The following is a 21196-nucleotide window of genomic DNA, read 5'->3' on the forward strand; positions in this document are numbered from 1 at the left end:
CACAGTGACTGTTAGTGTTTGCAACGAAGAGTTTTGCATTTGTGAACACAATAATATCAACACTCCTTACTCTTTTTCTTTCTATTTTTGGTTTTTTTTACGTACTTTTATTCTTTATTATCAAGGCTAATAGCTGTAAAATAAAATCGTTTTTACCTTATTTGTTCACTGATCTAATTCTTCAAGTTTCTGGTAGTTTAGTGGGTGGCAGCTATTATTGAATGATTCACGTACGTTATCTTCTTTGTGAGATGTTTATTGCTTTATGCTAAGTTTTTAATTTTTTTATGTTCTGTATTTTTTTATGGAATTCAATCCATAAGAGCATTAACAAACAAAAAAGCCAAATCATTTGATTTCACTAGGTTTTCAGATTAATTTTTGAGGTTAACAAAGATTTGGACATCGATATCACTACATCAGTGAATAATAAAAAGCAATTAATTGATTACGCAACCAGAAAATCGTATCGGTTTATTCTAGAGCGAGCAGTGCTCTAGCCTCCATCTCTTATGGCCTTGACTAAACTTTTTAACCACAAAAAGTAAGGCAATATGTAAATTACAAATTAGAGGTCAAAAATTATTAATATGAAATTAAAAACATGTTGACCAAGGGGAAATTAATTAAGAGAAATAAATAAAGATGAGAATTTAATTAGAGAAGAATGTGTCAGAAAGAGATGCGTTTTTCATGAGCGTCAACACCAAAAAGCTCTTTTCACGCCTTCTGTTATTAACATAGAGACGAAATATAATTAATACTAATATGCCGTTATAAAGAATTAACGGTCTTTATTCACAATGAAAAGCATAACGATTATCTTTCGATTCTATTTTACTTGCTCAGTTTTTAGAAAAATTCAACATCTATCAATTAACTATTCAACTGTTTTAGAAAAAAACTGCAGGGATGGCTTCCATAATCACATTAGTATTTAAATAGTAAACGAAAGTGTTGATTACAATCATTACATTATAAGACTACTACGAACAGATACTACGAACAGATAAACGATTTATTAGTCTAACCATTATTTTCTATGCATTTCAAATTGTCACATTAGGTTTATACTTTATCTATACTAAATCAAAGCACATCATAAGTATTGATTTGACTGCATAGAAATTGATGTTCCGCGATGTTATTAACCAAATAATGTATTGCAGAATAGTTTTAATGGTAATAAGATTTTTGTGGGGGGGGGGTGCAGGTGCCAGAGAGTGATAGAGATGTTACAGGCTTGTTGTGAGAGATGCAATAACGAGTCAACACATTGTGGATCTGTAGCTGCTCTCTTGAAGCAAATCAAAAAGTAATAAACAAACGACTAAACCAAACAGTGGCATAAGAAGAGACTTGAAGGCACATTTTTTACTTATTCTGATATGAATGAAGATATCTTCTGTATATTTTTGGTCGTCAAGATAGCTGTGTAATTCTGTCACTTTTTTTTCTTTTCTTTTTGCTGAAAATATAAATGTTTTCTTATTTTCGAAAGAATCTGAATCAGTTGAGACTCTTAACAGAAACCAAAAGTTACTAATCCAAGAATAATAGCTCCTAAACCAACAAAATCCGAATCACAAACAAACTGAAACAAAGAAAAATATCTGAACACTCTCTCACAGATCATAAGCCCAAAAGATAAGATTTTTTCACCTCAGTAGTTGTTGTTGTTCTTTAGTTCTTATCTTCATTCTTTTTTGAGATTCTCGGAGATATGCTTCAGCTTTTCTACCTTTCAACAGTTCTCTGAAAACATTTTTCACAGTGGTTTCTCCTATACCATGATTCTCCTTCATGTATTTGATCATCTCAGGAAGAGTGTAGAAATTCTGACAGCAGAACAAGTAGCTATCTCTCTTATTCTCCTCTTCCTTGCTCAAAATCCGTGCACCTCTCACATTCTGCTGCACTTTTTGTGTTTTAGTAGTAGTAACACACTCTCCATCTGATATCTCCTCTGCCTCAAACAAGCTTCCAGAATTTGTTGTCATTCCTCTCTCATGCAAAAGCTGCAAGTGTACCTCTTGGGAGGGACGAGCACTTTGGGTCTTGACCTAGTTTAAGGGATGTATCGAAGGATAATTCTGTCACTTAACAAATAAAAAATGTTGACTGTTTTTAATTATATTGAGTTTTCCACGGACGGCAGAGCTTTCTGCAATAATATCCGCCGACCATCTCTCTCTCGAGAGAGGAACCATGTCAATCTCAATTCCCCTCAACACCACTCTACAATACTCGTCTTCTTCTTCTTCTTCTCTCCTACCTTCTTTCTCTCTCTCCTCTCCTATCACTTCAAGCGCTGTTTACGTTGCCGGAATTCGGCAGCGATGCCTCAGGATGGCCACTTCTTGCGTCTCCAACGCTCAGAAATCCGTCCTGAATGGTGCCACCGACGCCGTCTCTATCGCCGGGCGGGAGCAGATTCGTCTTGGTCTTCCTAGCAAGGGACGCATGGCCGCCGATTCGCTGGATCTTCTCAAGGTGAGTGTTTTGGGGAGTCCTTGTGTTTCCCTGGAGAATTCTGCTGGGAAATTTCCATGGAGATTTGGACACTGTTTCTGAGTTGTGGAAACTTCAATTTGTTCTGCTAATTGATGATTCTCACAATGCTCGCCATTTTTGAGAAGGAATCGTAGGGAGCTATAGTTTCAAGCTCAAGGTCTAGTCTTTCTACTATTTGAGCGAATGACTCTGCTGAAATATTAATTCCTGAACTTGCATTCATTTCGCTCCCTAGGCCAAGTTTGCTATATGAGTGTGTTATACTGTAATGGTTTTCTTTGTCTGTTTCATGTTCTTTTGCTTAAAGATCAAATACTTCGTGTTTCCGAGGTTTCATTTTTTGATCCTTTCATTTCTTAAATGATTTTTCACTCTCACTATTTCTTACCAACACACTGATTTGCAATCTCATAGCTCCTTACGCATCTTTTACTTTCTCCTTTCTCATCAAGGATTGCCAATTGTTTGTCAAACAAGTCAATCCACGCCAATATGTTGCTCAAATTCCTCAGGTATGTATGCATTTAGAGAAAGGCAAAAGCGTTTTCACTTATTGATTTATTATATTGTTTTTGTTTGGTCTTTCTCAAATAGTAATCTCATATTTCTTGTCCTCCAGTTACCAAATACTGAAGTTTGGTTTCAACGGCCAAAAGACATTGTCAGGAAGTTGCTCTCAGGAGATCTTGATTTAGGCATCGTTGGTCTTGACATTGTTGGTGAATTTGGTCAGGTATATGAGATCATACTCATGTATATTGATTAGCAGACACATGTTGAGATTCTAGGGTATCTTAGGTGCTGGTGGTAGTTATACTAATAGAGAGAAACAAGTCTAATCTTGTTATTCGTTCTTCTGTGATTTTCCTTGACATTGCTAAGCCATACTGTTTGCGTTAGCTTATATGACTTAGACTTGCCTTCGGAAGGCCCATTTTTGCATCAAGACTTAGAGATTTTTGAATTTTATTTTTAGGGAAATGAAGATCTTATCATTGTCCATGAAGCTCTCAACTTTGGAGATGTCATCTCTCCCTTGCGGTACGTTCAAATCTATTGTAGTTGTGGCTTATCATCAATACAGATGACTTCTTGATTGCTCTTTTCCTATTATTTCAGATACCCAACTATGGAATATTTGAGAATATAAAATCTCTGAAGGAGCTAGCACAAATGCCTCAATGGACCAAGGAAAGACCTTTACGAGTTGCTACAGGATTCACTTATGTATGATGAGTTACACAAGTGTTCCTTTGGTGCATTATTGTCCTTTAACCTTTCTTTCGGAAGGCAAGTTAATTGTTTTGGAATTTCTCTAACTTGTGTTTGCAGCTAGGCCCCAAATTTATGAAAGACAACGGTATAAAGCATGTGACTTTTTCAACTGCAGATGGAGCCCTAGAGGCAGCTCCTGCGGTGAGATTTACAATTTTTTCAAATCAGCCTTAGATTTCGAACTGTGTGCCCTTATTAGAATACTAAGCTTCCATAAGGACTAAAAAGGCTTGGATTTTGTATGAAAATGCCGAGCACATTAGATCTTTCTACAAGAGAGTTATCGTATTCTTGTGCTTATCTTTTTAGAGTTTATTCTTGCTGATATGAGATTAGTGTTCCATATTGTGAAAGTATGATAGATTATAGTAAGACAGAAAGAAGCTATTGTTGTGTGCAGTATTTGTTGACACATTTGCTCTTGATAATTAGATGGGGATAGCTGATGCCATTTTAGACCTTGTGAGCAGTGGGACAACCCTTAAAGAGAACAACTTAAAAGAGATTGAAGGAGGCGTTGTGCTGGAAAGTCAGGTAGGACATGAAGATTTTTGAAATTGATTACTGTTTCGCACATGGCAACCGGTGTTCCAGAATTTTTTTATTGTTTACTTACTATCAGGCTGCACTAGTGGCAAGCAGAAGGGCATTGACTGAGAGAAAAGGAGCACTAGAAACAGTGCATGAGATTCTCGAGAGATTAGAGGCTCATTTGAAGGCAAATGGGCAATTCACTGTATGTGCGTAGTAATTGTAACGTTTCTCCGTATCTTTACTTTTGCTTTCTTTCATCCTATGTTTTCACTCCAGGTGGTGGCAAACATGAGAGGAACGGATGCTGAGGAAGTGGCTGAACGTGTGAAATCCCAACCATCATTATCAGGATTGCAGGTAAAGTATGAGAACATTTGGGGCTCTCAATCCCCTAGTTACCCAAGAGTGTGTTTCAATGTATTTCCACTGTAGGTGATAGTTCAGACGATTGTGCTTATATTGTGATGTGCAGGGACCAACAATAAGTCCAGTTTACTGTAAACGAGATGGAAAAGTATCAATTGAGTACTATGCCATAGTGATATGTGTACCCAAAAAAGCTCTGTATGAGTCTGTGCAGCAACTGAGAGCGGTTAGTAATGATATCCATCGTTGCTTCAACCTCGCCCTTTTACTCTAAGATTGTCATTATTTAAGGGATTTACAAATACATGACATGTGATTGCAGGTGGGAGGAAGTGGGGTACTGGTTTCACCTCTAACGTACATTTTTGATGAGGAGACTCCCAGATGGAGTCAGCTTCTGAGTAAACTAGGCATGTGATACTGCTGCTCAGACATACGTTGGTTTAGTCAGATGCATTCGTAGGAAGAACTCTTTGGGTCAAACACTACAATGTTTTTTTTTTGTTTTATCTTTTTGGATCTTTTAGAAGAAAACCAGAGATCGTCTGTTGCGGAACAAAATATCTCTAAATATGAACTCAGTATCTCTCTCTATTCAGCTTCTGAACAAAAACCAATTTTGGTAACTCCTCTCCCACTGTTGCGGAAATGAAGTGAACTTAAATCTTCATGGAAACTCATATTTAACACGGGCAAGATACAGACCAGATGCAGGAGCCATGGGTTTGGCTGCACTCACTGTCTTCGCCTCCAGGATTCGTTCAACTGAAACAAATTCATAGATAACCCCAACGGAGCTTATAAACATTGTTCAATTCTAATCAAACCCACAACTGTAAACTCTCTAATGAAAGAGACAGTGACATACCGTCTGAGACCGTCAATTCTCCAGTGCCTACGCATTTCAGTGCTCCTACAATCAGTCGAACCTGCACAGCATAAATAGACTAGAAATCAACACACCACAAAGAGCATCCCAATTCGTCTCTTTCATTTTCAAATTAAATTGATATGTTTCTCATTCGAAGTTTCGCACACAACATAAACAGGACATGTGGACAACTATTACTATATGTATCAATCAAGAGACTACAGTTGATACACATGATTCACCAAGAGAGACCAATAAATAAAAATCAAACCTGGTGGTACAGAAATCCCCGGGAACGCGCTGTAACTACATAGCAGCGGTGCCGTCTCCTTCTACCAAAAGAATCACCATCTGTAGATCCCTCCACTTCTCCAACATTAGTAGTAACACCAGCAGTCTCAGACTTGGGTTGACTGGAACATGCGAGAGGATCTCCATTGTTTAAGTTACTCCACGCCCTTTCCGTGATAGATGGAAAATATGGAGTTGATGGTACTTCAGTGATATTGAGTTCATCTAAATATCTCATAGGTGACTTTGCCTGCATAACAACAATTCACCAAAAGATTTATCAGGTTTCCGGAAGAACATCAGTCTACACAAAAATAATTTCTTTATAGATACAGACGACAAGTTATCTTCCCTTTTCTGCAAATCACTGAGATGAAAGGATATGCATCTAAAAGAACCAAGACTAACTTGCGCATCTACTGACTACAGAAAAAAAACGAGAATTTACAAGAGTTATTTAATATGCTGTGATGGCTGAGAATACTAGAAAGGAACAAGCTATTGCCAAAAAAGGTTCATTTTACAGGAGAGATCAACCCGGTAGAGCTAACATCCAGTTAAACTTGGTCACAAACACAAACAAATATTTAAGGTCTACCATGCCACAAATAAGGTGCATTGATCAGGGATTTTATAAATGGGAATGGGGGAATACTCCAACCATTCAGAAAATTTCACACTGATCGTGTATCAATCAGTATGATATGAAGAAATGTTTAAACAAAAACATACAAAGAAATTTGACCTGGCAACCAGCTGCCCTGAAGGAGCTAAAATCATGATATCCAACAAGAACTCTGCATGCTTCCTGTGCACCAATCATTGACGATGTCGTTAGAGATCTCTTATTCTCACTGTGGTTAAGGACTTATCGTTTAAGGGGAATAAATTTTTTGGATCAGCGTTGATATTAAAGTCGACAATACAGTAGTTAGTTGGTGAACCTGCATAGACCGAGGATTTAGCTCCTCAGGAACATGCCAGCAACGGTCTTTTTCAAGGATTGATAATGGATCTGACCCCGCTAGCAAGCGGTAGAAATATCTACAGTGAGTGAAAAAATTCTCAATTTTTCAGTTGCAGGGAACATACTTTCGAAGCATTACCTAGTACTCCTACAATACTATCAGCACACATATGGAGCATTAAAATCTCTATTACAACTGAATCTTGGCTTCTCTCATGAGTGATGGATAGAGAATACCTACGTGCGCTCCTGGGCCTTATATCGGGCATGATAATTACTTGGGACACACCGAACATCAATCACCATCACATCACCATCTTTTCTCTGCTTAATAACAATATAAGGATTTGAATGAGATATTGAATCGTAGATAGGTTAAAGTAGGTGAAAGTAAGCACTCAGGAAAATACAGATTAGAGGAACTTAAACGAAATTGTCAACAGATCTTAGGTAACTTTTGTTAAGATCACTAGTTACATGATAAATTTGTGTGAGTACCCCTGGAATGAGAAGAAAAACTATTGTATCTAATAGTTATAATTTGAAAAACATTCAGATATTAACCTGTAAAAAATGGTTCACAGCTCTCTGGACCACACCAGGCTCATGAGGTGGTAACTGCATTTAAAATAGTGTCCAGTGAGAATGCATATATACATCTGTCCTTTAACTGTTTCCAAGAGCATTAAGCATATAAGATTACATATGTTTGTGAATGTACAGGTTGAAGAATCTAACCATATATCCATGTATAAACCAGACTACAAATGGAACACATGATATTCAAAACATTGTGGCTTGTGTGCTCCTCTCTCTTAATATTTTGTTAACATGAAGGTGTCAACCAATAATTCCAATCCTAAGCCACAAGATGAAAAAAAAGCAGAGGGTGCAAAAGAAATACCACTTCACCAGGCTTTCTTTTACTGATGCGTTCCACATCAACATGGCAAACATTTGATAGTGCATGCACTCCGGCATCCTAAAAAACGCTATATCAACATCAGCTAATATAAACAAAACAAAAAAGAGCATTTCATTGAAAAATATCTAATTCACCACTACTAACTTTCTATAGAAATCAATTTACTGCAAAGCATGGTCCTCATGAATCTATAGTGACAAAAGCAATCCAAACCTAAGTCGTTTCTTTAGACACAAATAAGAGTCGGATCATTTATATCGATGTAGGTTTTAGATTATAATTGCTCGAAATAAACCTAAAATTCTGAGCTCGCTGGCCAATAAACTTATGTAAGAAGCTCTTACCGTTCGACTTGAGCAGAAGATCTTCACTGGTTGGCCAATAAACTTATGAAAAGCATCCTGCAATGTATTGCAAACATGTATCAATTCAAACTTGAATCCTCCTTAAAAAAATTGTCAGCCAATATAAACTGAGGCCTCTATGGGACATCATTAGCTGTGAAGTCACTCAATGCCAGGCAAATCGTAAAAGACAGAGAAGTAGTCTTAGAAATTACAAACAGACAACAACCTGCAATACACCGACGACGGTGCGGTCCTTAGCTTGCTGTTGCGAACCAGAGAAACGAGTTCCGATGTACTCAATGGCAACCAAGTAACGCTGCACTCTAGGGTTTACTGGGTTCATGGACTCCGAGTCGGCCAATCCTTGTTGTTCCTCTGCTTCTTCTTCGTCACTGAATCCCTCGATTCTCGCAACCTTTGAGAGTCTCTCGAGTGATTCCTCACTAACTGTAGAATCGAGAGGATGCTTCAGATTATCGGACATTATCACTCACACAGATTTATGATTTCTCACCGTCTCAAGCTCAGTGCCAATGTAGAGGGTTTAAGAAAATGGAGGCGTTTGGATGCTCGTTTAATCTCGTCCTCGTTTCGGTTTCATTCAGTATTATGGATTAATTATTCACTAATGGATAAAGAATGATTCAACTATTTGTTGATGGGATGAGCTAGGCCCGTGCAGTAGTGCAACGCATGGGCGACTCGTGAAAGCCCAGATAGCAAGCTATCTTAGTGGGCTTTCTCCCTTAAAAAATAGAGTTAATATCGTGTGGACCGATGGCCCACATATCAGATATTAAACTGATAAGAACAGATACTACACTTGATCTTAGCCAAAAGGCCGAGAAAGGTATGAGTTGTAAGTGAGACCCAGCTTCTTTTTTATATCGTCACACTTCGGAGACGTTCTCTTCTACTTGTCGATGTGGGACAAAAACCAAAACATACAAAAGAGTAAATAACTATTTGCTTTACTCTGAATACAAAATGTGTTCGTTTCTTTCTAATCCCAGTTTCATGATTTGTTTACTTTACTCTAATTTCCTCATTGTATCTGAAAACTGATTATTGTATTGTTGAGATCGTGAAAATGAATCCTTAGGCTTAAAGAGATCTGAATATGAAATACAAACCAAACCAAACGCCCTAACAAAGGAAGAAAAAAAAGAACCTAATGATTCCTAAACTAACTAAAGCAATTCATGACTGAATAAAATAAAGAAGACGAGGAACTAAAGATTGAAGAATGTCATCTCATTTTGAATTGCCAGTGCCCTTCTTAGAAGCAGAGTAGCCTCTTATCGAGAGATTCTTGGTTCGATTGACAAGAGATTCTTGTGTTTGGCTACTGCTACTTCTGTTCCAATTATATCCTCTTTCTTGATGATTCATTCTCCTGTTTCCTTCCATCTCATACTGATCCAATAAACACAAAAGTCGGGATTTAGATAAAGATACAAAGTTGTATGTATATAGAGAAGAGTGGCCGGTTTTTACATCATAGTCTTTCTCTTTAAAGAGATCCATGCGAAGAGTGGCTGGTTTATGCTCCTTCTTCATTCGAAGAGACTTCTCTCGCTCTTCGTAGAAGTCCATGTCGTCTAACAAATATGTCACCGCAGAGTACTTCTTGAATATCGAAAGCATTTGGAGACCTTCTTTGAGTTTGATCTCGTGAGTATCCCTCGTATGAGTAACTGGCTTGTCCTCATTGTTGTCGAGGATGATATGGCGTAGTTCCCAGTTAGGGATATCTTTAACCACATGCCATTCAACTGGGAAAAAGCCGCTCCACTTATCAACCTGCCAGAAATCTAAATCCTTGTTGAAGTCCACATATCCAACCATCTCAGCTAATCCCACAAATTGTCTACTCGCATTCACCTGTATAAAGGACGGGTAAGACATCAAACAAGAGACTTACTAGACACCCTTAATTACAGAAGATAATAAGAGAGATCTCAAGCTCACTCACAGAGAAGAAGAGAAATATTGGACGTTTCTTGCCATCCTCGAGTGTTTTTGTTTCAGCATCGCGGAAAGCTGCATCGAGTTTCTTGTTTCCGTTGATAGTGCTTGACCACACAGAATATTTGATACTCTTGTGGACATCATCTTCACTGTAGGACTTGATTACGAAAAATTTGGCATCTTCATAGTCAGTCTGAAAGTCTGGGAGGTTATACATCTCTCTACGAAGAGCCAAGGCAAACGAATTGTTTTGCTTGAGTGATGATGTCTCAGAAGGAGGACGAGTCTTTGCATTGGCTCTCGGACCACATTTCAATTCAACCAAGTAGTCAGATTCTCCATTTCTCTCAGGTTTCTTATTATGAACTCTTTCATCCCGGAAACCATTATTTGAGTTTCCATTAATGTAACCAGAATATGGGGGACAGCTTGTCTTTTGATTGGAGAATTGTAAGTAGTGTCCTGCGGCTTCCTTTCCCTTCATAAAAGACATATAGAATCAATTTACATCAAACCTTTTCCATTAAGAGGAAACACTAAAAGTAAGATATTGGCATGCAAAATCTTGATTTCAACTATTTATACAGATGGGTAATGTACCTTAAATGGTGGTCTGAATGCATGTGGTTGTGTATTGGGAGGAAGTCTACCAGCACCATTGAAATTTCCAGGAGGCTTAGGAGCCGAAAAAGAAGTTTGAGACCAACAATTGTTTCTTTTTGCTCGATCTCCACGCAAAGTCGAAGCAGAATAGACATATGAGCTGTTTTTGTCACGGTAACTTCCCTATGAAAATGACCCAGCAAACATGATAGCATGTCAAGACAGAGACATTACATCAGATCTATAAAAGCCAATGGACAAAATCAAACCTTTAGAAAATCTGCAGCATGTGCCTGGCCATTGTTATCTGGCTGAGTAGAGACCACATTAGATCCTGCAAAACGCATCACAAGCAACAATCACTTGAGAAAATAGCTATAGATCATTAACTACTGAGCCATAGTAACTGATTATGCAAATAGAAAAAATAGAGGAAAGTCATGTTTCTTGTCTATCCAGGATAAAAAGAAACCAGCAGACTTATTAGGTGGTCGATAAGAACCAAAGCCTTTAGAATTTGTCTTACCATTAGTACATGCAGTGGGGGTGACAGTAACAGGCGAGGTACTCGACACTGTATCGGTACGATTAGCGTCATCTGTTGGAGGAGACTGAAAAGATTACCAAACTTTAGGTAAGCATTCTTTGCTAGCAGGAGATTAAGTATGTGGCTAATAAGATTGTAAATACCTCATCCTGTTTCTTTGATGTAGGATCTGGAGCTGGTACTGTTTGCGCAGAAGTAGCCTCAGCTAGAGTTATTGTTAAGGGGCAAACAGGAACTGGTATAACAAAGAAATGACTATTCTTGGGCAGCCTATTGTCCTGAAAGTTATATTCTACAACCTATGGCAGATTAAAGCTATAAAAGGATATCATAATCGTAAGTTTGAAAATGATCTCAAAGTTCAAGAAACGAAAGGAATGTGAGAATTACAAAAACAACAGTGTCGTTTCTCATCAAACAAACCCTAATGCTTGAGAAATATCCAAAAAACTACTAATGCAAAAGGACTCTGAAACCAACCACAAAAGCTTTGTCAAGTAAAGAAGTACAGAAACAGAACAAATAATGCGGAAGCATTAAAGGATACAATCCAGAGTGTTCTGTTCAGTGGCCATTACCAATAATCAAGATACACTGCAGCCATTGAAAGGGAACAAATAAAAAAGGTTAGTATGGAGAATCAAGTAATCTGTTTATCGTAGTCAACAATAAACAACTATTTCGAGGCATCACTTTCTCTTCATTAGAGCATAAAACAAAAGAAATAATTACTAACGTCCTCATAATGGTGTTATTTTGCACACAACAATCCGGCGGACTAAGAAAGTTCATTGGGATGTAAAAAGACAAATTTGCTATTGTGTTATACGCTTTGAGGTTAGAGAGGGATGTAAGAAAGGACAAAGTTTAGAATTTTCCCCATGATAAAGATTACAGAACTAAGGACCCTAACAGAACAACTTTATACGATTACTGAAGCAAAACCGATAATTCATTCCCATGATTTAACGTTACAAGAGCAAACATGACGCCGGGGAGTACTCAGTGGCAATTCAAAGACAAAAACTGTGAGTTCTAATATCTCTCTCTACTAGACAGAACACAACATTGGACAAATACTGTCAAAACATGCCCTTTTACTTCACCATAAGTTTCCAAAACAGAACACAATTTACAATGGAAACTAAAAGTTCCAATCTTAAGGAAAATAAACAGAGAATTCTGGAAAATAAACAATTAGGAGCATATGGGATTCAGAATTGTCCAAGAGCCAAACAAAACAATGATTAGTTGCAAAAAGAAATCCAGAGGACTAATAAAAAGCAAACCTGAGAAAACGGGTTTAGAGCCGCCGTTAAACCAAACAGGGGAAACCGCTTGAAGAGGATGTGTTTGAGTTATGTTTATGTATACTTTGGAACAGAAGTGGCAAGTTGCGACGACGACCAAACCGAACCCTCACAGAAAAAAGAGAAGCTTCCGACGGCTAAGATTATCTTATAAACTTTTCCACTCAGGAGGAAATCTGGACCGTTGGATTCCAATGTTCACGGTTTGGGCCTCAAAGGCCCGGTTAAGTTTAAGATTATAATTATCCATTATGTATTCAAGCAAACACCAACCAAAAAAAGGTCAATATAGTAGTACTGTACGTAACTCATTTGATGCCAGTGCCATTTGATATAAACCAGTTAACCATGTGCATACATGTATAGACGGACGAGATACATGTTGCAACAGACCTCGCAAAGTAAGCTACAAATTTGCCGATTATTCATATAGATAGAGTAAAAACTGAACAACAGAGCAGTTATGAATGACAGTAGCCAGTAGCTAGGTCTATTCTTTTTTTCCATTAGCTTTCGATTTTTTTTTTTTTTTTAATGAGAGTTTAGGGATTAGTGACGCTAGAAAAGTTATAGTCAAAAAGGAAGACAACAAAATTAAGAACTTTGACTAAAAAGTTCATTACTCTCACAAATTTATCTTTACGAAATCTAGTCTAAGTGCTATTTAATATTTCTAATATATGGATTGGTTCTACCTTCTAAATTGTCCCTAATTTAATCCCGATGCATGTGGTTTCTTCGTATCAGAGATATCTGGATCCGGATTTGTTAAAAAAGCAAAAAAGTAAAAACTCTTAAAGCTATATTTATAATATACAGTATATACTATTACTCTATACTCTGTCGTTTATAATTTAACTATATATCTGGTTGGACCGACGCATACGAGATTCTATTATATGACAGCATTCGGAAGGGCCTGCATTAGTTTCGTGGAAGACGAGATACTGCTTTCTTGTATGTATACCATTAACATGCACATGTATCTCCGGTTATATTTTGATTGAGTTTTGCTTTCTTAAAGAAAAAAAAAAACAATTATACAGTTATGTCCATCTCCGCACCTTCATAAATATAGCCAAATTTGTTGTATCCATCACTGAATCGGTCAGGTTGGAGAAACTTCTTTAGGACTTAACAAAAAGAGAAAGAAATAAAAGAAGAAATGGTTCAAATAAAGACAGCAAATGCAAAAGAAAAAGCTAAAGAGTGAATAGATGAAGAGCGGTCACATGACATGATGGCCTTTTTTTGTTTTTTTTTTTTTTTGTCATGAATGATCTGTGACAATGAGTCACAAAAGGCAACAGCCCCAATTCTCTTCTATTTTCTACATTTAAAATCATTCATACTTTTGAATTTTGCTTTGCTGTAAGTTCACCTAAGCCTCCACTATTCTCTAAATGCCAAATTTTATTTTAAATAATTAGGTCCCTAATTATTAAAACAAATTTTATTCACCAACTCCAGTTATAATAGCATATAATATAGTAACAATATATTATAGATGTATATCACAATTCACAATCAATTTGAAGAAAACATTTGTGTGGGTACCAAGAGTGTTTTCTATTGTTTTAACCTTAATATTACCAAACAAAACGCTATGTGAGTTTATACATTCGTCTCATGTGCATGGTTATAGTCTTATCGATAGGTCTGAGGTCTCCCCGCTTTTGCCGCAGCTAGTTAAGCTATTTTCCTTCCTTTGAATAATTGTTTTGCGTATAATTATTTTGTTTTGAGAAATTCACTCGATTGCGATAGATCTGGGCCATCATTGCCAACTAGATGCATGTGTTGAACTTTTTGGCATAATTTTCGAGTAGCTGAAAAATGCATTTGTTAGAGGTTTAGATTTTCACCTAACTTATAAGGTTTCAATAGAATTCAATTTAGTTTTGTTATATATACGATGATATCAAATGTTTAGTGTTAGAGCTAGTCTAGTAGTCTCAATTAATTATCCATAATGGTAGAAGGGATTCATATTGTTTTTTTTTTTTATGTTGTTAAACTCTCGGAAACTCCTAAATTTTCTTTGATGAAATATAAATTCGTAATAAGAATTAAAATTAAAATTATGATCACAAAAGTATCATGTTCGATATACATGGTAATTAAAAATGTTATTGATGTTGTTATATCACGGCAGATCTATACATATATAGTTATGAATTATGATCAGTGCCTCATTGTTCATAACGGAACATAAAAAAATCTAGCAATCAAAGACAATTGTGTCCACAAAATTCAACACCTTTATTTTTCGAAAGTAGAATCTCTTTAACAATATGTGAGTTATTTTCCGGGTTAATTAAATTTCAATAAATTAAAGTAGGCCATTTTCACACAAAAATAAAAACTGTTTTTACTGATTGATTTTCTTGAGTGTGCTATCTATTTATGGCCTCAAATTTCTGAACGTGCAAATAAAGAAAATATTAGTTTTTGTACTAATTCTATTAATTAAGAACTTTAGGTTGCAGACGTCAAAGAAAACAAGAACTTTAGGTTTGCATTATTATTGACATTAATCAACTTATGGAATATTAAAATCAAAGTTTTCTCGTAACGTAGATGAATTAGGTATGTTCATGCAATGTACGTAGGATTACATTAAAATCTGTTAAAATCAAATGTATAATTACCGTATACAAACTAAAGTGGCATGGGTTTAGGTGCAAATTATTATGCATCATTGTTTTCTTAATTAGGATAACTAATTGAAATCTTACTGTGATAATTAATTCACAAAACTAAGGGTAATTATAGGTTTTATAAAAGCAGCCAATAGGTTCTCTTTGTTGTTCTTTTCTGATAACACGTAGACCCCATCTTTCAATTATTATTGTGAAATAACAACAAAAAGATGTACACTATAGCTAGTAAACACAACAAAACTTGCATAGCAATTTCTTAAAGTAGACACACTAGACAACGAATACAGTCCGTCTAGGATATACTGTGTTTATTACATACAAAAAGATATATTTATTATAAACGAAAGAAAAAGAAACAGTTGATATAGCTATTTTTCTTTACATTTGCCAATTATACCTACTAATATTCGTATACAACTCAACTTCAAAAGGGTTAACGAATCAACAAGATTATTATGTAGAAATTATTAATTAGGGTCGTCTATTAAAGTTCTAAATCCTGAAGTTGTCAGCAAAAGACAGTGAAGGTCGTGAAGGGGATGAGATCATAGGAATAAAGGACCAAGATTTATATGTCTGTTCCTACTACTTAGGGACCATTACCACACTAATTCTCTGTTAATTCTCCTTTTTATATATACTTTATCTACACATACTATAAAAAAACATTTATTGATATAAATAAATCACAACTCTTTGTAACTATATATATACAACTCATTATCAACATAGAACAGAGTGTGTTTTTGTTTCTTCTTCTTTGCTCTGCTTTTCTCTTCATTCACATAAAAACAAAGGAATAATAAACGAAAACAATGTCGTTGGTTGCGTGAATATATCTCAATTCCTTTCTTTATTTTCGTAGATCATCGAATTTTCCGAGAATCATTTTTTACTTGATTCTTGATCAAGAGTCAGAGTTTTTCTGATAAAAGACTCTATACTGTGCTTCTCTACGTTATTGAAAGCAAAAGAGAGGAAGAAGAACAATCTGAAGGAGTTCAGGCTCTTGATTCTTCTTTCTCCAGCTAGATCTTCGATCTGAATTCTCCAAAGAGATAAGACACATCGATTTCAAATCAAGAAAAGGCTCAAATTTACATGCCACAAGGAGAAAAATGAACAAGTCAAGCTCGTGGAGCATATACAGTCCCAGAGATGGAGAGAGTGAAGGGCCATGGAGATCGTCAACGTCGATGAATGCAATCTCATTTGGGTTTGTAGCGACGGCGATACTCATCTCCATGTTCTTGATCATGGCCATATTCGAGCATCTCTTTAGGCCTGAGAATTCTTCATTTGATTCACCACATCAGATCAGACAGAGACAGAGAGATGGGTCCAGTCAGTTCCAGAAACTTGCTGATCAAGCATCAATGGTAAGCACAAAAACAATTAAAGTTATTAAAGCATTTCTCAAAAGAATTGTTGTCCTTTTTATAAAGCCGAGCCGCATTAACTTGCCACTGTTGAGTTAGTTTTTCCTTTGTTTTCTGCAAAAAAAAATTGCTTTTCTTTTCGGTGCAAAAACCTTTGAAAAGTGGAAAACATTCGTCAAAATTAATAGAAAAATAAACCAACTTTGGAAAGTGAAAAGCAAGACCCAACTTGTAATATGTTCTTTGTTTTCTTATAGAATTTTTCTTTGTCATATAGATTAAGTCGCGTTTAACCACATGTGTATCATGGCACATTCACCGTTTTCGGATGTTTAACACAAGAATGTTTTTTGAAAAAATTCAATATATTTTCTCCCCAAAAAGTAGGAAAGTAAACTTGAGACCCAAAGTCATAACTTGTTTTGAAGTTAATTATGAGTGTAACGATGGCAGGTTCCGGTGAATACGGTGGTGGATGTATCGGTAGTGATGCCAGGGGAGAAGTTGCCGTCGCACATAGCTTTGCCGGCTCCGTTACCTTGTCGGAGAGAAGGCATTCATTGGCCTCTCCACCTCTAAATATTACTAGCTAGTAACCTTCTTCTTCTGTAATTTTTATTTATTTATTTCTGACTCATTCAGTAGATTAGTATTCTATTCGTAATATGTTTCAGTATGCATTCCCGCTACGTGATTGATCGGCCAAAAATATTTCCTTTATAGATACATATGTTATTTTATAGATATAACTCATTGTACATTTAAGATTACTACACTTTTGTACATATGCTAGATTTTTAATTAGCATTCTATGGCTATAACTAACCAATTAGGGATAAATCACTTTTAGAGCAGAGTTTTTAATAGCTTAAAAAGTTAAAAGATACTCTGTTTATCCAATCAAGTTCCATTACTAAGAAAGATATTTCAATCCCACTAAGAACACTATACTAGGTTCAAGTGTAGTGTTCATGAGTACGTGTAGTGTTGAGTACGACAAAGAATAATGATTTACGACTTGTGATTCTTCACATGAATTATCAACAGTTAATTCCAAATGTAATAAACATATATATGGGACCAAAGTTCAAAACTTTTTATATGGTTTCTACACATGTGAAATAAAATTAAAGATGATTTACAAAGAGGATTCTTGATCTTATTTAGTATGGTGCAATATCATCATCATATATTTTTACATTACAATTTTATTGAAAGGATTTAAAAGATAAAGAGTATGATTTCTATCAAAATTTTCTTTTCCAACTTTAGAATAGTATAAAAAAAATAAAATAAAATGGGCCGAGAATGAAGCCCATTATTAACAGTGGGCGGATTTATAAGGCCGAGACAAAAAGGCACCTTTCCTCTATCAACCGTCGCGAAGAAGCTAAGGAAAGCGACTCAAAGATTCAAAATTCGAACTGCAGAGAGAAAGAGAAAGAGAAAGGAGGCTATGGCGACGAAGAATTTGAAGGGTTTCTACAAGCAGACTAAAAGCAATATCACCGGAGGTATCTCCAAGTCCAAGCCTTCTTCACGGAAAGTCACTCCCAAACACGCGGCGGCTCAAGGTTCTGATGTTATCCAGCCCGCCGCATTGATTTCACACGGCTCCCTCGATCTCAATGGTACGGCTTTGTAGTACCTTATTAGGGTTTTCTATCTGTTGATGATCTGATTCCTTAATTGATCATTGTCGAAATCTAGGGTTTAATTCCAATCCCCATATGAGAGATTTAGGGTCCAATCGAAACTTAGCATTGTATCATAGCATTTTTTTCAGTTGACTTGGTGTGATTTTCTTCTGACTTATAACATTTTGTGGTATGTGTTGTGTTTTATTATTAACAGAGGATTATGACAAGGAGGAGGAGATGCTTAGACAATTTGACATGAACATCGCTTATGGTCCTTGCTTGGGTATGACCAGACTTGATCGATGGGAGCGTGCGCTGCGTCTTGGGATGAATCCTCCTAATGAAATCGAGAAGCTTTTGAAAACTGGGAAAGTTCAGCAAGATTGTCTGTGGCAAGGTCGTGTCTAGATGATCTTTAATCTTTTATCTATGATGCCCTTGTATGATCCAGTATGCCTTTTATGGATTTTGGTTGGGATGTTTGGTTCAGCCTCTGGCTGGATCCACACATGTAGTGTCCTCCATGTTTCTAGTCTCAAGTGATAATGTTAAAACCTTGGTAATGGAATGCATCTTCTTTGTTCATTGAAGCTTCAGTTACTTGTATAATCTCATTATCACACTCTACAAAAATATGGTGTCATGTAATTACAAGAACAGTAAAGTTACAAGATCTAAACTTTCTCTGAGTTACCAAATGAAGCTGAATCATTATATAATCCAGGGACCTGTAGGCATAGCAGAAAACAGAAGACACAATCCAGTATAACGCCATACAATCTGGGAAGCTTGAGTCACACTGGTCTCCGATAGAACAAGATTCTGCAGGGTTGGTTCCACCTCCTGTGACTATCTCTTCTTTGGCATTGGCTCAAGTACTTCAAACGAGTATAATTTTCTGTGAGAGAAAGAGATCGATTCTGGGGAGCTTAGGATGCGGCGCGGAGCACAACGCAGGGGATGGTTGCTTCTCATAATGGTCACTGATAATTTAGGATTTGGTAGAGACGTTAAATAGATGCCCTTCAATGTCTGGGACGAAACCTTTATCTACCATTTCTTCTTTAACTATCTCATAGGTTATTCGGTTCGGGACTAGACCTTTCTCCAACATCTCATTCAAAAGCATGTTTGCATCCTCCAACTTTCCCTTTTGAGAATATCCTTGTAGAAGCACATTATATGATGCTACATTCATCCGCAACCGTCTTTCTTTCTCCATCTGTGTCCTCATGTTCGTTGCTGCCTTCAGATTTCCTTCCTTACAGTAGCCTTTCATCATAATGTTATATGTCAGATGTCTCGGTTTCAGACCCATCTTTGACATTTCTTTCAAAAGCATTGCCGCTTTTCTAGATTCACCTCTGCTGCAATAACCCTCCATTAGTATGTGAAATGTCACAAGGTCAGGAAGTCCTTTATTAGTCAATTGATCAAAAAGCTTCTTAGCTGCTTCTATGTTACCATTCCTACATAGACCAGCAATCAAGCAATTATAAGTTCCAACATCTGGTACAATCCCTTCTCGTTCCATCTCTTCTTTCAGTGCAAACCCATCATCGATTTTACCTAACTTACAATACGCATCGATAAGCATGTTATACATTCTAGTAGTGGGACGAGTTCCTTGGCCTTTTACTGAGTCAAACATATCAAGAGCTTCCTTCATCATACCGTTCTTGCAAAACCCATTTATAAGAGAGTGGTAAGTAATTAAGTTAGGCTGCACACCTGCACTGACCATCTTATCGCGCATACCAATAGCCTCGTTTATCTTACCTCCATTGCACAAACCATTTATCAATGAATTATAAGTGATCACATTCGGTATCACGTCTTGATCCAGCATCTCTTTAAACACCTTCAAACTACCCGGAAGGTTGTCATCTTTCCAGAACCCATCAATCAGTATATTGAATGTAGTCAAGTTCGGTGACACTTCATTCTCCACCATTTCCTTCAAAACCGCGTCTGCTTTGTACATTTTCCCATTTCCCCCAAGCTTACAATACCCATCTATGAGAGTGTTGTAACTAACTACATTTGGAGAATACCCATACACTTTCATGTCCTCCATAACATCCCTAGCTTTATTCATTTTCCCAGTTTTGCACAACGCGTTGATCACAACATTGAAAGTGAACACATTTGGTTGAATCTTCCTCCTAATCATCTCCTTATACAGATATTCAACATCCGCAGACCGATTCTGCTTCAACAACGCAACCATCAAAGGCTTACAAGACATAGCCGACAACTTATACCCATAATAACCTGAACGCTTAAACGCCTCAAATCCTAACTCGAATCTCGAATTATTCGCATAAGCCAATACCAACATATCAGCTATAATCGAATTGACACAAACATTGTCACACATTGAAATTGCATGGAAAATCGAGTGAACCTGATGATCAGATCCATTCCTCACAAACCCATCAAGGAAAGATCGGATCTTAGAGTACCTTTTCGCATTCGCGAGAGAATGCAAGAGCTTAAATGTGAGCTCTAACGAAACAGAGATGTCACGGTTCTTCACTAACCAGGTATAGTACCTGAGGCACAAATCTGGATTAAGCTCAGAACTTATCAACTGTCGAAACAGCTCGTTAGGATTTATGTCTTTCACATGAAATCCAAGCTTTGACCAGTGCTGCTTCTCTATGAGATCAGCGATGACAGCTACATCAAATCTGGGTGGGCAAGGGCTTCCGGTGATGGTAGCTAAAGAAGAAGCGAGTCTTCTTAAACCCGAAGCTTGTTTTATGAAATTCGAGATTTTTCTACTTACGGCGAAGGATTTGGGGAACATTGATTCGAGATGGAGAGGAAAGACTTGGGATTTTGAATTTTAGGGTTTGGGAAATTTGCACCCATTCGAATCTCTCTTTCGTTTTTACCTCAAAGGCTCAAACTTTACAAATTTTCAGATTTTTCTTTGTCGAATTTTACGAAACTACCACTGAAATATCTGGAGAAACAAACAACAACGT

At 36.7% G+C, this 21196-nt stretch overlaps 8 protein-coding genes across 8 annotated transcripts; 4 read left to right on the forward strand and 4 right to left on the reverse strand.

Moving 5' to 3' along the window:
- Window positions 1-1151: 1151 nt before the first annotated feature.
- LOC110225003 lies at window positions 1152-1500 on the forward strand (the record flags this gene model as incomplete). Its single annotated transcript, XM_021013425.1, has 1 exon — window positions 1152-1500. A coding segment is annotated over one exon (168 nt), but the record flags the coding sequence as incomplete, so codon positions are not given.
- Window positions 1429-2020, reverse strand: LOC9328587. The gene has a single exon (XM_021012543.1). The coding sequence runs from the start codon at window positions 1998-2000 to the stop codon at window positions 1659-1661; it is 342 nt and encodes a 113-aa protein (XP_020868202.1). The 5' UTR covers window positions 2001-2020; the 3' UTR covers window positions 1429-1658.
- Window positions 2021-2180: 160 nt separating this feature from the next.
- Window positions 2181-5283, forward strand: LOC9328588 (ATP phosphoribosyltransferase 2, chloroplastic). Its single transcript, XM_021012527.1, is given in 12 exon segments — window positions 2181-2493; window positions 2967-3026; window positions 3134-3247; window positions 3491-3533; window positions 3536-3555; window positions 3634-3741; window positions 3847-3930; window positions 4222-4323; window positions 4412-4525; window positions 4600-4680; window positions 4796-4915; window positions 5012-5283. Coding segments are annotated over 12 exon segments (1227 nt in total). The 5' UTR covers window positions 2181-2208; the 3' UTR covers window positions 5108-5283.
- Window positions 5183-9017, reverse strand: LOC9325835 (tRNA pseudouridine synthase A). Its single transcript, XM_002892480.2, has 10 exons — window positions 8317-9017; window positions 8088-8144; window positions 7723-7800; window positions 7383-7436; window positions 7060-7142; window positions 6796-6895; window positions 6597-6659; window positions 5832-6101; window positions 5558-5618; window positions 5183-5454 (listed from the first exon to the last, which is right to left on the reverse strand). The coding sequence occupies exons 1-10, from the start codon at window positions 8572-8574 to the stop codon at window positions 5357-5359; spliced, it is 1122 nt and encodes a 373-aa protein (XP_002892526.1). The 5' UTR covers window positions 8575-9017; the 3' UTR covers window positions 5183-5356.
- Window positions 9018-9143: 126 nt separating this feature from the next.
- LOC9328589 (YTH domain-containing family protein 2) lies at window positions 9144-12889 on the reverse strand. Its single transcript, XM_021012519.1, has 9 exons — window positions 12501-12889; window positions 11759-11805; window positions 11355-11416; window positions 11191-11275; window positions 10934-10998; window positions 10662-10847; window positions 10066-10539; window positions 9588-9974; window positions 9144-9506 (listed from the first exon to the last, which is right to left on the reverse strand). Exons 2-9 carry the CDS (start codon window positions 11784-11786, stop codon window positions 9345-9347), a joined length of 1449 nt encoding a protein of 482 aa, XP_020868178.1. The 5' UTR covers window positions 11787-11805; window positions 12501-12889; the 3' UTR covers window positions 9144-9344.
- Window positions 12890-15879: 2990 nt separating this feature from the next.
- Window positions 15880-17381, forward strand: LOC9328590. The gene is made up of 2 exons (XM_002889725.2): window positions 15880-16563; window positions 17017-17381. The coding sequence occupies exons 1-2, from the start codon at window positions 16303-16305 to the stop codon at window positions 17140-17142; spliced, it is 387 nt and encodes a 128-aa protein (XP_002889771.1). The 5' UTR covers window positions 15880-16302; the 3' UTR covers window positions 17143-17381.
- A 489-nt stretch (window positions 17382-17870) lies between these two features.
- Window positions 17871-18788, forward strand: LOC9325836 (DNA polymerase delta subunit 4). Its single transcript, XM_021012542.1, has 2 exons — window positions 17871-18194; window positions 18418-18788. The coding sequence occupies exons 1-2, from the start codon at window positions 18020-18022 to the stop codon at window positions 18609-18611; spliced, it is 369 nt and encodes a 122-aa protein (XP_020868201.1). The 5' UTR covers window positions 17871-18019; the 3' UTR covers window positions 18612-18788.
- LOC9325837 (pentatricopeptide repeat-containing protein At1g09820) lies at window positions 18781-21142 on the reverse strand. The gene has a single exon (XM_021012517.1). The coding sequence runs from the start codon at window positions 21013-21015 to the stop codon at window positions 19195-19197; it is 1821 nt and encodes a 606-aa protein (XP_020868176.1). The 5' UTR covers window positions 21016-21142; the 3' UTR covers window positions 18781-19194.
- Window positions 21143-21196: the final 54 nt, after the last annotated feature.

Source organism: Arabidopsis lyrata (assembly GCF_000004255.2).
Source record: "Arabidopsis lyrata subsp. lyrata unplaced genomic scaffold ARALYscaffold_1, whole genome shotgun sequence".
Taxonomy (NCBI): domain Eukaryota; kingdom Viridiplantae; phylum Streptophyta; class Magnoliopsida; order Brassicales; family Brassicaceae; genus Arabidopsis; species Arabidopsis lyrata.

Excerpts from the sequence above, each read along its gene's own strand:
- LOC9328587 (XM_021012543.1), bottom strand. The coding sequence starts at position 2,000 with ATGACAACAAATTCTGGAAGCTTGTTTGAGGCAGAGGAGATATCAGAT.
- LOC9328590 (XM_002889725.2), top strand. The coding sequence starts at position 16,303 with ATGAACAAGTCAAGCTCGTGGAGCATATACAGTCCCAGAGATGGAGAG. Across the intron at positions 16,564-17,016 it reads TTGCTGATCAAGCATCAATG|GTTCCGGTGAATACGGTGGT; the intron begins GTAAGCACAAAA and ends TAACGATGGCAG.
- LOC9328589 (XM_021012519.1), bottom strand. The coding sequence starts at position 11,786 with ATGGCCACTGAACAGAACACTCTGGATT. Across the intron at positions 11,276-11,354 it reads CATCAAAGAAACAGGATGAG|TCTCCTCCAACAGATGACGC; the intron begins GTATTTACAATC and ends TAATCTTTTCAG. Across the intron at positions 10,540-10,661 it reads CATTCAGACCACCATTTAAG|GGAAAGGAAGCCGCAGGACA; the intron begins GTACATTACCCA and ends TCTTTTATGAAG.
- LOC9325836 (XM_021012542.1), top strand. The coding sequence starts at position 18,020 with ATGGCGACGAAGAATTTGAAGGGTTTCTACAAGCAGACTAAAAGCAAT. Across the intron at positions 18,195-18,417 it reads CGGCTCCCTCGATCTCAATG|AGGATTATGACAAGGAGGAG; the intron begins GTACGGCTTTGT and ends TATTATTAACAG.
- LOC9325837 (XM_021012517.1), bottom strand. The coding sequence starts at position 21,015 with ATGTTCCCCAAATCCTTCGCCGTAAGTAGAAAAATCTCGAATTTCATA.
- LOC9325835 (XM_002892480.2), bottom strand. The coding sequence starts at position 8,574 with ATGTCCGATAATCTGAAGCATCCTCTCGATTCTACAGTTAGTGAGGAA. Across the intron at positions 7,801-8,087 it reads TCTTCTGCTCAAGTCGAACG|GATGCCGGAGTGCATGCACT; the intron begins GTAAGAGCTTCT and ends AGCGTTTTTTAG. Across the intron at positions 6,660-6,795 it reads TAAATCCTCGGTCTATGCAG|GAAGCATGCAGAGTTCTTGT; the intron begins GTTCACCAACTA and ends ATTGGTGCACAG.